The sequence below is a fragment of the Adelges cooleyi genome, unplaced genomic scaffold, assembly GCF_023614345.1.
Source record: "Adelges cooleyi isolate 19-005CV unplaced genomic scaffold, UGA_ACOO_1.1 ACOO_flye_CR_arks_rails_tigmint_CR_PRNA_30, whole genome shotgun sequence".
Lineage (NCBI taxonomy): Eukaryota > Metazoa > Arthropoda > Insecta > Hemiptera > Adelgidae > Adelges > Adelges cooleyi.
In genome coordinates this window covers 24,276,321-24,289,935 of record NW_026095971.1, presented here as the reverse complement: position 1 = coordinate 24,289,935, position 13,615 = coordinate 24,276,321, and the positions used below count along the sequence as shown (strand labels likewise).

Here is a 13,615-nt window from a genome sequence, read left to right as displayed (position 1 = left end):
AAAAACATTGCCATTTGCGTCATACTTTAATTAAACTATTTCTATTAAGCTTGAATAACATTTTTTAAATATTGCCTTACTTAAAAAACGGGACCATATAAGGACACGTTAAATTTCTAGCGGGAAGAACTAAATAAATAATCGGCCTAATTAAATGATTATAGGAACAAATGTGAATTAATTATTTCAACTACAAATTTATTGTGGCCCGTTAATAACCAGACATTTGGTTGGACATACTTTATATTTTAGGAGGAGTTAATTATTTACTTAAATTATTAGCTCTCACAAGGTTTATTTTGTGCCTTATATATTTTTTTTATTTGAACGGGTTTCTTTTTAAGAAACTTATTCATCAATGATTCTCTGACTTGAGGCTCTGTATTATAATATATTTTACATTTTCACTTATTGGGTTCTAATAATATTGGAATCATTTCATTAAAAAAAATAAAATGTCAACGTTGTTGAACAATTAACCGTCACAGAAACATTAAGTCTTTGCTAGTAGCATATTGAATGGGAAACTAGAAAACAACTTAAAATTCTACGAATCTTCTATCGGAACTACAGACTTTAATTAAACAAAAAATTATCCATAATAACTAACAAGATTAAAAAACTTAACTGAAGATTTTTTAAAATGCAGTTTACAAATATCTTAAGTCTTTAGGCAGCAACTCTACCGTTTTATTGTATTATTTTATAAATAAAGTTAATTTTATAAAAAATAAATACTAAACAAACTAAATCAAAAATTCTATATTTTGAATAAAATAATTCAGCACATGTCTACATATTTTGAATATAATGAACATAACTAAAAAATAATAGCGACGGGTTCACATGGTGTCCGCACAAATGTATTCACTATGCGATTGTAAACGACTGTTTTAGTGTTACTATTTACTTCATAAAGTAAAATAACTTGTATAATAACATATTAATCTATACTGTGTTGTTATTGTAGAACGTAGAGTATAGATAGTAGAAAAAAAATAATAACTAGATTAGGGACCTAATCTAATATCTGTTAACGGCTAACACTATGTATTTTCATTTTTCACCATAGCAGTGGTTTGTTTGGTACTTGTACCTCGGTTATTATTCGTTAGCTGACTATGTTATTTTTTCAACATACCTTCCTCTGTGTCGCAACAGGTAGGTAATCTGTAGATAAGAATCGTTTGTCTATCATTATTTCAAAATCTTTTAGGTATAGTGAATTTCTAGTTGTTAGAATGTTATTGGCAATTGGACAATGCGAACATAAATATGAAATTTATGTGCTACCGGTTTTGGAAAACCGAAGAAAAATTATCGTTATTAAGAGGGAATGTAGTATCTTTACAAAATCATAGCTAAGGAACAGACAAATTAAAATTCAAACGCTATCATATTTTTAAATTTTTTGTCTACAAATTTATGCAATTCAAAACATATGTCGCCATTTAAAATAAACAAAAATCCCCCTTTTTGGCTTATAAGGATTGGTAATAAACATTTAAAAAATATTGAAAAGTATTCTACAATTTGTATCTACAAATATTGGAACAAGTTTAAATACAAATATACTTTCTAAAACTTTTATTATTTATAGTTTGCAATGTTAGTTTTTTAATTCCGATCGTCAATTAGTTATAGTTTAATTGTGGTTACTACAGTTATAGATATGTATACATTTTAACTTGTTGTTTTAGTTGATAAATAGTTTTTTTTTTAAAAATTTTTTTCATAATGGACATACAGTGAAAATAAATAGTATAGTACAGTTCATAAAATACTAACTAGACATGGGTAATTAAAACATAATTTAAATAAACAAAATCAAAATAATAACAATTTTAAAAACAATTTTTTACAGAAATTTGGTTTGAGATTTCCTAGTTGAACAATAAGTAGTTACTCAAACTAATTCTGTATAATAATAATTGCCAACTAATATTTAAAACACCGTTTTAAAGTTACCTTGTCGAATAGCTTGTACAGTTGAACGTTATTTTTTAGTTAACATAAATCAATTTCTTATAGCTTACTAAGTTTTTTGACAATTTTTAGTACTTTCTTAATTGTTTTAAGGGGCGGTATTTAATTTAGTTAAGTAGAGAAATTCGGGAAAAAAAAGTAAAAAAAATCTAAACATAAATCTTTTTATTTTAAGTTTATAACATGTAGCATATGTTCATTTCTAAAATATAATTTAAAACCCTTAACCATAAAACATACAAATTTTTTTCATTTTGGTGAAGGGTTTTAAATATTATTTTGTTTTACAGTGATTCATTAGGTATAAGACATTCATTTTATTGGAATAAATTAATATTTTAAACAATATATTTTTCCAATATTTTTAGATACAAATTGTAAATTACTTTTCAATATTTTTAAATTTTTTATTACCAATCCTTATAAGCCAAAAAGGGGGATTTTTGTTTATTTTAAATGGCAACATATCTTTTGAATTGCATAAATTTGTAGACAAAAAATTTAAAAATATGTTAGCGTTTGAATTTTTATTTTTATTTGTCTGTTCATTAGTTATGATTTGGTAAAGATACTACATTCCCTCTTAATAATGATCATTTTTCTTCGGTTTTCCAAAACCGGTAGCACATAAATTTCATATTTATGTTCGCATTGTCCAATTGACAATAACACTCTAACAACTAGAAATTCACTATAAAAGATTTTAAAATAATGATAGACAAACGGTTCTTATTTACAGATTGCCCACCTGTTCCGACCCAGAGACAGGTAGGTTAAAAAAGTAACATAATCATTTAACAAATAATAACCGAGGTACAAGTACTAAACAAACTACTGCTATGGTGAGAGTGCATAATGTTTGCAGTTTATAGGTATTAGATTAGGTCTCTAATCTAGTTATCATTTTTTCCTACTGTCTATACTTTAAATATTTGTAAACTGCATTTTAAAGAATCTTCAGTTAAATTTGTTAATCTTGTTAGTTATTATGAATACCAGAATGTTTAGTGACTTTTAACTTAATTAAAGTCGGTAGTTCCGATAGAACATTCGTAGAATTTTAAGTAGTTTTCTGGTTTCCCATTCAATATGCTGCTAGCAAAAAAGACTTGATGTTTCTATGCCGGTAAATTGTTCAACAACGTTGGCATTTTATATTTTTTAATAGTTACCTATTTCTTTTAATTAAGATTCCGTTCATAAAAATATGGATCAATAGTTCTATAGACTAAGTTACTCTACATCACTCATGGATACCCGAACTTACTTGCGTTTTGTACTTGGAAATAAAATTCTAAATAGGTAAAAGTCTTGTGGTAGGGATCACAGAGGATGTAAACCCAAATCTGATTATCAAAGTATAATTTCTATTTAAAAAGTGTTTTGAACATTTTTATATTCAAAATATTAATTGCTAACAGAAAATGCCAAAAAATATAGGGGTTGCCTTTTAAATTTTAAAAGTTGATACTACGCATGCGCAAACTACTTTAGGTAAGATTTTGGATTTCATCCTTAAATGTGCATAAAATAACACCTACCAACATCCAAAAGTCAAAATTTGAAAAGAATCAATAACCACTCTAAAAATTTACCGTTTTTTGAACTTTTTGAATACCCTTTATACATAGTACACACTATACAGATTATGACTATGTGTTACAAGTCTTAACACAAAACAAACGAATTAAAATGTGAACAAAACGTAGGTTTTGGTTAGATAGACCAAAATCTCGTTATGCAAATTATGAGTGTTTTTTTAATTTTGTGTATAATTTTCAAATGAGTTGCTTCTTTTTATCATGATTTGGAAATGTGTAGATTATGTTCCATACATTTTGAGGCAGAGTAGGAAGAATCAAACTTTTAGCTAGCTGATAATTTAAAAAAGCGGTATCGTAATGAGTTATATTAACCATGATGTAGATGTTCTACTTAATAATGCTAGGTATTCCTATATAATTTCGTACGAATTTGTCCCTTTTTAAATTACTACACAAATTTTAGTCATTTTTCTTTTTTGTGTTTATTTGAAAAGAAACAGAGATTTTGGAATTATTTAAGTCGTTATGATATACTGTATTTTGAAAAAAAAACTTAATAATAATTTAAGAGATTTAAAAAAAAACTATTACATTATTAGACATATTAATTTATTTTTCAGACATGACATCTCCGTCTGGCTCATCTCCAGATTTAATAGGATCTATACGTTTTGAGTTTACACAGTTTTTCTATTTCCTTTCCCTTTTTCCTTTTCTTTTGTTTCCATTGCCGCTTTTCTTTCTTCAGCAATTACTGCAACAGGTTTTTCCAATAGCTCACAATGCTTATTAAATAGATAACGAAATTTTGGTAAATCTATACAATCTAAAACAAAACAAAAGTGTTGATTTTAATTATAAATAATATATGTTATCATAGGGGCATAATATAATGTAGTTGTCAATGACATATTTTATCTAGCTTCAATGTGCAGCTGAAAATATATTGTTTTCATAATAGTGTGTTTTATTTGTCTAAATTTGTGTCCGAACAAAGGGGCTGTCATTTTGTTTTAAATTTAACTTTTTTGATATTTTTATGTCTTTGCTATGGCACACACACGGAAAAAACGACACGAATTGACGACACCAATTATCGACGCCGGTTATCATAACGAAAAATAACAGCTGATTTATCTGATAAGATAAGAGATATGGGTAATGGAGATGGGGGTGGGAATTGGGATGGGGATGTGGTCAAGGATGAGGTCGAGGTCGAGGCTTAGGATGAGGATGAGGATGGGTTGTGGTTGGGATGGGGATGCGGTGGGAGATGTTAATTTTTTTAAATTATGTGTTGTTTTTACAACGACCAAACTTGAATGGTTAACGAATTGATTCAAAATAACTAGCCAAGTGAACATTTTGCCAATAAATCAATTATGGCCAATTAATAAAAAACCTGTATTCGAGTACCGCGGTTACCATTGTCACAAACCAATTGTTTTTTTTTTTTGGTTAGCAACGGAAAATGTTTCAAATGATATCAAGGCTTTGAAATCGAGGCGGAAAAAAGGACCGAACGGTGCTCCGCGAAACGAGACATAAAAATGTATTCCGTGGTGTTGCGGACTCGTATGCAAGCTGTTAAAATATAATAATATGTAATACCTTTCTTAGAAAATAACTTTAAGCCAAGCCTTTATCTATAGATCATTTTCTTTTGAACATACTTTGGGTCTCGCCACATTTAATAGTGTGTTACATATTATATGGTATTTTTGAATAAAAATAATTTCTTAAAACCAATTACTGCTTTACAGTTTCACATCGAAGATAAAAAAATATTATTAATTGATATATAACTGTGCATAAATATTTTTTACAAAATTGTTCTGATTCAGCTTCTTCCAAATAGTCCTCTAAGTATAATGCTATAAAATCGTATTCATCATGGTTGTCACTCATGTACGTGTAATAATTATCAGCTCCTATACATCCATTTGATGTATTTTTTTGTGCGACTTTTACCGATTTTCTAGCATTCGTGAACGCCTCATCTATAAGCTGAAAATTGTTATTCAACACAAAGTTTAGTTCCATAAAAAATCTGATAATAATATTTAAATACGATTAGACTTAAATAAGCACGTAATAGATAAGAATCAAAAAATTAAATATATATACAGGGTGATTCTTTTATCATGAACCACCCGATATCTAATAGGGTTTAATAAGATATTAATTTTTTTTTTCCATACTGTTTTTATACTTTGTGATCTCAATTTTTAACATTTTTTTTTATTTTCACCACCTCCTAACTAAGTCTTACTTGATAGCAACTTTTAAAACTTAATTGGTAACGTAAGTATGTTATTAATTTTTAAATTGAAAATAATGTACTAAAAAAATTGACAGGTCGATGACCAGTTTCGGATAATTATTTTTTTAAGTTATATGAATTTTAAAGTTAGGATGGGAGGGGAAGTGCAGTTGGGAAATGCGCGCAGATAAAAATAATACTACACTCCACTTCCCCTCCCATCCTAACTTTTAAACTCTTATAATATCAAAAATAGTTTTCCGAAACTAGTTATCGAACAGTCAAAATTTGAATTACATTATTCTTAATTTAAAACGTTAATAAAATATATACGTCATCATTTAAATTCCAAAAGTTGCATAAAAAAAACTAAGTTGGGAGGGGGGCAAATAAAAAAAAATGTTTGAAGAATTGAGATCAGTATGTATAAAAAACATATGAAAAAAGTAATTTTAAATTCTTATTAAACCCTATGAGATATTGGGTGATTTATAAAAAAAATATATAAATTATAATTTAATAAATATTAAAAATTATAAAAATATTAAATGTTATTAATTTAATAGAAGCAAAAGTGTAAGTTTTACTTATGTGCTTTTTTGGGAGGGGTAAAAGCGAATTTATATTTTTAATTTTTGTATTTTTTTTACTAATAAGATTAAAAAAAAAAGAAACCAAAAAAATAGTTGTTTTTTTTTTTAAAAAATTAGAAAAAAATTAAATTATAAATGCTGGTGTACCAAGTATCAGTATCAAGTAGTAGCATTATAAAAATAATTTTATTAAATGCTGTTGTAATCATGTTATAAAAGTAAATAGAAAATCAAAACAATGTGTGTAACATTTTATAGCAAACATATTATACTTTATAATATAATATAATATAAAAAAAATTAGAAAATTATTAAAGACTTATTTGTTATAAATTAATATTTAAAATAATAAATAAATCAAATACACTTTAGCTGTTTAAAAAATTATACTATTATTAGCTTTAATGTTTTAATAACCAAATAAAAAATATACATAAAAATTAATCTGGAATGAGTTCATTTTTTTTATACAACACAAACGTATACTTTAAGTTAACAAAAATTTACATTTATTATAAATGTTGGAATTACGGATACTAATAATTAAATTATTAAATTAAAGAGTGATAGAACTTAATACTTAGTAATTTACAAGTAGTAAAATGTATACATTTTTATGGTTTAACATTTATTATATTTAATGAATTTTACTCAAATGATTAAGTTACGACTCTAGTTTTAATCTAATATATTAAAAGCATTTTTTAAAAGACAATGATAGAAAATAATTTTGATTTCAAGTATTTATGACGAATTTTATTTGGTAGTCTTTAAGCTAAAATAATAGTAGTTTCCTAGAGAGTGTCTATTTAGGCAAATTTTATCATTATATTATAAACGATTCAGAATAATATTGAAAAAACCTAATAGTTTTAAAAAAATATTATAAATTACCCTTAAATCCTCCGGTGTCAATACAGTTTTCTCTTTAGATACAGCTGAACCTGATGCTTCAGGTTGGCCTGTATGCATACAGCTAACCGCTATGGTACAAATTAGAAACGAAAGAGAGAACTTGAAAAACATTGTGTTTGTCTATAAAGTATTATTTGAAGTTAAATTGCAACACCAATCGAATGAATTTTACTGTCTTTGAATGCCTGTTTTATATAGAATAGAAAAAAAATGAAGAATATTATACGAGTACACAAGTATATAAAATATGATATCTTTAAATTTTTTTGTTGTAGCATTATTCGCACAGAATTTAATTTTTGCACAATTATGCAAATGAGTACAGAAGTATATTTGCTGTATAAAATCCATAATAGTATACCGATATCTTTAGTGAGGTGTGTAAACGTAATTTTTTTAATTTTACGGAAAATAGGTCAGAAAACCCAAATGCCCCAAATATCAAGATTATAAATCTCTGGGTTTTAGTATGTATTTAAAATGAGTAGAATATCAGTTATCTGTTGTCATGCATTAGTAACTAGTGCTATACTGTTTCAGTGTTAAAACTGGATAAACACCGCTTAAAAAATCTTCCTGGGTAATTATTCTATATTCCTGTTTGCCGTAGCAGCATAGTTTTCGGTCGATTTATTTTTCTGTAATGACAGTGCTGAAAGCCCGGGGTTACGTTTTGATCTAAGGACTGGGAGTCCGATAGCCTTGTTCCATTTAGACTAGAAGAGGACAATTGGTTCTTAACCGCGATACGGGATGGGTTTCCTACAGTTGCCCTAAGAAAATGTCCGTTTCGATTGTCGGTTATCCTCCTTAAAATATCCGATGTTTTGTCTGCTGACCGTGTACCGTGTCACATCAATTTCATACTTCAGTATATATTTTATGATGTTAGTTAGGATTTTTTCAGGGTTTTTTAAAAATTATTTTAAAATTTCGAAACGTATTATCTATTTTACAGAGGCCCGGCGCCTCTACCAAATTTTAACGTGTTTGTTTGGCTAGTTGGCTATGCTAGGCCGAAACGAGAGTAGATAGGGTTAAATTAGTAGACCCGAAGACGGGATGGATGGCTTAGCCATATATCTACACTCAAATATTCCTAAAGTCTCGTTTATATATTTGCTGTATCGCCTGAGAAGCCTATCAGACGATTTTACCTTTAAATAACTTAACTCTCAAGTGTGCAACGAAAAGGAAACAGATTTATTAAAATAAGTAAATCTATGCATGTCAAACTAATTTTTTAGGGATTTTTACTCATTATCAAGTGATGGTATATCTTTTCCTTTTTTTTTTATTACTATTTTTAAAAATGTTCAACTTATACAATTATTTTGCTCGAACTTGTATTTTTTTGTGTTTCTGCGACGGTTTACCGTCGAAAATAAAAGCATGTTTTTAGCAATTCTTGTTGACGATGGTGTTTTGGCAGCAAGAGATGAATAAACAATTACAGTACTCTTGTAACATTTAAAAGCTGAATTCGAGGTAAAAGTGAGTAATTTTGAACACTTTCTTGGCATACAAATAAACATTTTAACATGCGTGAGGCAAAGGAGTTGTCTATACCTATAGACAAAACGAATAAAATTGACCTAGATAATGAATTGAAACAAACGGGTGATCAAATTCCATTTCGACAAGCGGTCGGTTGTTTATTGTTTTTAGCAACAGTAACGAGACCAGATATAGCATATGCTGTTAGCTATGTTAGTCGTTTTTTATCAGAGCCAAAACCAGTACATTGGAACATGGTGAAACGTATTTTGCGCTATTTAAAACGAACAAATAATTATGGGTTATGTTTGGATAGTACTAAACAGCTGTTGTGTATGGAAATTTTTAGTGATGCGGATTTTGCAAATTGTGTACAAACTAGGAGGTCAACATCAGGTTATGTATTTAGACTTGAATCAACTGTCATTTCTTGGACATCGCAACGACAACAAACGGTAGCCTAATCAACCACAGAATCGGAATACTTAGGTATTTGTGAAGCGATTAAGTCAATGATATGGTTAACTTATTTGATATAAAGTTTAATTTCATTAAAAAATATTCAAACAATTTTATTCATTGATAATCAAAGAGATTTACGTTTAGTGAAAAATCTGGAGTTTCATCGACGAACAAAACACATTCAGACGCGGTATCATTTCATTCGAGAGAAGTACGAGGAAGGTCTATTTCAACTACAAAATATTGACACGCAGATTCAGGTTACAGACATCCTAACTAAACCATTGGCAAAACAGAGGTTTGAGATGTTACGGTTAACAATGGGAGTCAGTCAGTTGAAGGAGAAGGTGGACCTATAGAAATTATTCATTGAGGTAGGGTGTTGAAATATTCAATAAATAATTTATATTATGTTCTTCTTAGAAAGTGCTCATTTATATTGTTTAGATAAACTTGTTTTCTTAATAAGTAAAATATAATGGCGTAATTTATATAATCAGCCAATCAGTTGTTATTAAAAAAATTCGCGTGTAAATTGACGTCAATTGTAGTATTGCATTGTATACAATTTTTGTTCTACAATATTCTTTTGGTTTTATATAAAAGGGAGGTCCGGGGATATCTTATTTACTCATTTTTTTTATAATGTTTGTGTAAGCCAACTGTGTATAACAAATCTTTATTTATTACTATACAACTTGTGTTAATTTTTATATTATCCAAATTAACTCCAACACTCAAATTCCAACAATTGTTAGCAACTTTATAATGATTTCTACCTTTTTAACGATAATTTATTTTCTACAAAGGTATTAAAATCGCATACTGAATAGATATATACATAAAACTGGAATGCTATTATTTAAGACCTTAATCTAGTCATGGTAGCCTTAAATACCGGTATAGTGATTTGAACAGGATTTAATAAAGCAACATCATTTTTAAAATTTGCATATTTTCAATAAAAAAGGAACATTTGAAAATCATTTTCTTCGCTTTTTTTTTGCATGAAATAACTTGAGACGGAAATCCATCTATGTCCAATACACTTGTTATGGCATTTTTTTTTTTTTTTATAGTTTTGTTCAGTTGAATCATTATTATTTAGAAGTCAACACTAACTATAAAAAAAAATGTTCTTTAACTACTATTAGTGTGTTCTCCACTCTAGCCCTTGGTTTGATACCAAATGAATCATGAAATTTCTATTCAATAGTTGGTACAGAAATAGAGGATTTTATTAATTATATATTAAGATATATGCATTAAAAATAATGTATTTTAATATTATGTAATATGCCAATTGATTCGGTAGCAATAATTAAACTTTCATAATATAAAATATTGGCTATACTGTAACGGACTAAGCTCTCCAAGCACATGTGTAATTGACCTTCTGAAGAACTTGAGCTCATGAGATCTATTATTTCTAGATAATCTTACCAAGAAGACCTTTTTTTATGAATTTAGAGAAATTAATTGTTTAATCAACCGACTCAATATTATATGCCAGTGGATACAAACTTATAAGGCAAGTAATCCTACCTTTTATAATAATAACATAATTATTATTCTATAGAATGTCTGTAACAGTGTCCGCCGCCTACAATCGATTATTAAGTAATGGCTATCAGTCTCTTACAACTTACATATTTAGTGTTCATTCAATTAAAAATAATGTTTTGCAATATTAGTTATAGGTATTAGGTGTATAGTTACTTAGATAGTGATTAATAAACTGATAAGAAAAATATGTGAAATATGTTGAAATTTCATTTTTGGCGATTACAGATAAATATTAAAAATAAAAAAACTGTACATGTGTATTATGCTAAATTAAGTTCCCTGCAAAGTTATATTTTTTTATCTTGGTTGAATACGCAAATCTACTTTATTGAGATATTATGAAAACGATTTTAAAAACTGCCCTTTTTCAATACACATCCTTTAGAACAATTCAATCCAAATATCGACAAAAACCAAAATCTATTAAAGAATTCTCTCCAAAATGTGGATTTTGTAAAACGATTAAGAATTGATAAAAAAATAACTAGCAGCAAAAAGTCCTTATTGCTGATTTTAACACCATTACTTTTGACTCATTAGGTTAATGTCTTTTTTTTAATTTTACCGAAATTACAATTATTAGAATTTAATAGAAATACTTACTTAAATTGTGGAGTTGGTAAAAGGTTCTAGGACAACAATCGACTTTGTCAGCTTTTAAAACTAAATGTTCTACTTGCGAATTATCGATGGGCTTATACTTCAACCAGAAAATCAGAATCCTAATAAATTTTTGCAGTGTAACTGTGTTCGTTTATTTACACAAATGCTTAATTTGCTTAGACTCGATGCGGAGCTGAGAAGTTATTGTAGTTACTTAATATTATGTGTTTTTTGTTTTGCCTGTACTCGCGGTATCATAACAAAAATCGAGAAACACACCAAAAACAATAACATATTTTTTAACAGAAATCTACAACACTTTATACCTTATTTAAAAAAGTCTTTATAATTCTAAAATTTTGTGGAATAATCTTTAAACATAATGCTGCCCATAAATATTGATAAACTAAAAAAAAGATCATAAACTCGTCCCTCTCAAAGGCAAATAAGGGATAGCACTATTAGGGATTTAGGTTTGAAAATTAGAATTAGATCGGACTAAACTGGTTTAAATGTACTATCTACAGATTCGCATAGAAGCGTTTAATTAAAAGTGATTTTATCAGATATCGTAACACAGTTTAACATTAGTTTGAAAACTATGTGATCAATTTCATAAAATATATTATCTACTCCCAACATACTGCATTTTCTACTAATGGTTTTTTAATTTATCGTTTTTAGATATAATAATTCCTATATACCTGTGCCTCCGTCCCCACTATGCCCCAATCCCACTGTACTGGGGTTATTATTGTTATTTTTTCAACAATATCATAAAATTACATCACATAGAATTTCAATTCATTTAGGTTGAAATTAGAGTTTAAATATTTATATACAAAACAATGTAAAGAGGTGAATGTTTTTGAGGTCATAACGCTGCTTTTTCTCTAAAATATCGTCAAACATAAAAGTTACAGCTTTTCAACACAGCCATAAACTAACTTTTTTAAGGATTGTGTATTCATTTATGGTTTACTTTCCAAATAATAATGTATTATTATGCTATAATTGTTAATTGTCGTGGCCATTTCAACACCCAAATTAATTGTATGAATTTAAAAAATAATATTAAACAACAATTGATAAAAATATCTAATTTTCACTAGTACTATATAAAAAGTATAGCACCCCCATGCTCTCAGATGGCGCCTTCAAATATTAATGTAAACCTAGGACCTAGATAAAAATTATGTTTAGAGAAGTAATGGGAAAGCGTTTGTAGAATGGTAATTTTCCAAATACAGTGTTATAAATTCAAGCGGCAAGGTCATGAGGACATATCATTTGGTTTTAAACTGGTTTACCTGAACATCTAGTTGCACCGCTGCAAACAATAAAGATGTGATCATGATTTCTCAAAACTGTAATATGTTAAACCATACTAAGGAGCACCTCGTCATTTATTAGACAGTCGTAGGGTCATGTATATCGAGATAGGGTTTTTAAACAGTGTAAACTCGGATGAAATAATCGATAAGGTGGCTAATAAAAGTAAAATGGTATCAATATTGTTATTTTTTTTTTTATAAACTAGTTGATTTGTATTATTAAAATTGTTAACGTTTCTCATACTAAACTTTCAATTTTTAAGTTAAGGGCTGTAATATAACGGAGCGAAGCGAGCAAATTTCAGGCATCCCCTTTAAAATATTTTCCTAAAAAACTACCTATCAGCTCCTTAAATTGGAGAGAGGGGAAGCTCTAGGAAACTTCAGGCCATTTAAAAACTCTTAGAACTCCCTGAGAATTTTGTCAAATTTAAAAATGTTACCCAGTGCTATGCCTTTATGAAGTTTATCAAGAGTATAAGAAAATTGAATTTAACATATTTTTTTTTTTGCTAAAAATTATATTTAGGTCGAATAGTATTCACTGTTAAATTTTGGTTCTGTGTTAAGTTAGCTGTTGTTTTTGTGTTCAAGACTCAGCTATACCGTGCTGTGTACACAATCGCCCAATGTTTTCACTAGCTATGCTTAACAAAAAAATCCAATAACAAAATACGATGTAAGGATCGGTTGCGATCAACTGTATACATACAATTTTTTTTATTTTTTTTTTGTACTCGCGATATCACCCAAGCCACTAAACTGATTTTTTCGTGTAGCAATTTTATAAAGCAGAAATCGTTTAAACAGAAAATAATATTAATAAAACACCCACAAAAATTACAATGCTTT

The 13,615-nt window shown here is 28.0% G+C and overlaps 2 protein-coding genes and 1 long non-coding RNA gene across 7 annotated transcripts in view; 1 reads left to right on the top strand and 2 right to left on the bottom strand.

Annotated features, from left to right (window-relative positions):
• The window catches only part of LOC126838976 (uncharacterized), a 124,140-nt gene that overhangs the window by 30,448 nt on the left and 80,077 nt on the right, over nt 1–13,615 (bottom strand). The window lies entirely within an intron of this gene.
• Nucleotides 1–13,615, top strand: part of LOC126838979 (uncharacterized) — a 91,011-nt gene that overhangs the window by 49,616 nt on the left and 27,780 nt on the right. The window lies entirely within an intron of this gene.
• The window catches only part of LOC126838978 (uncharacterized), a 38,918-nt gene continuing 29,358 nt past the window's right edge, over nt 4,056–13,615 (bottom strand). The window contains exons 1-4 of one of the 2 annotated variants that reach the window (XM_050573840.1): nt 11,430–11,543; nt 7,281–7,486; nt 5,357–5,537; nt 4,056–4,356 (exon numbers count right to left, since the gene is read on the bottom strand). In XM_050573840.1, the coding sequence (XP_050429797.1) occupies nt 4,208–4,356; nt 5,357–5,537; nt 7,281–7,412 (462 nt within the window). In that variant the 5' untranslated portion in view covers nt 7,413–7,486; nt 11,430–11,543 and the 3' untranslated portion in view covers nt 4,056–4,207. Of the gene's footprint in view, nt 4,357–5,356; nt 5,538–7,280; nt 7,487–11,429; nt 11,544–13,615 lie in introns of those variants that run through there. The other variant, XM_050573841.1, reaches the window with a different exon arrangement.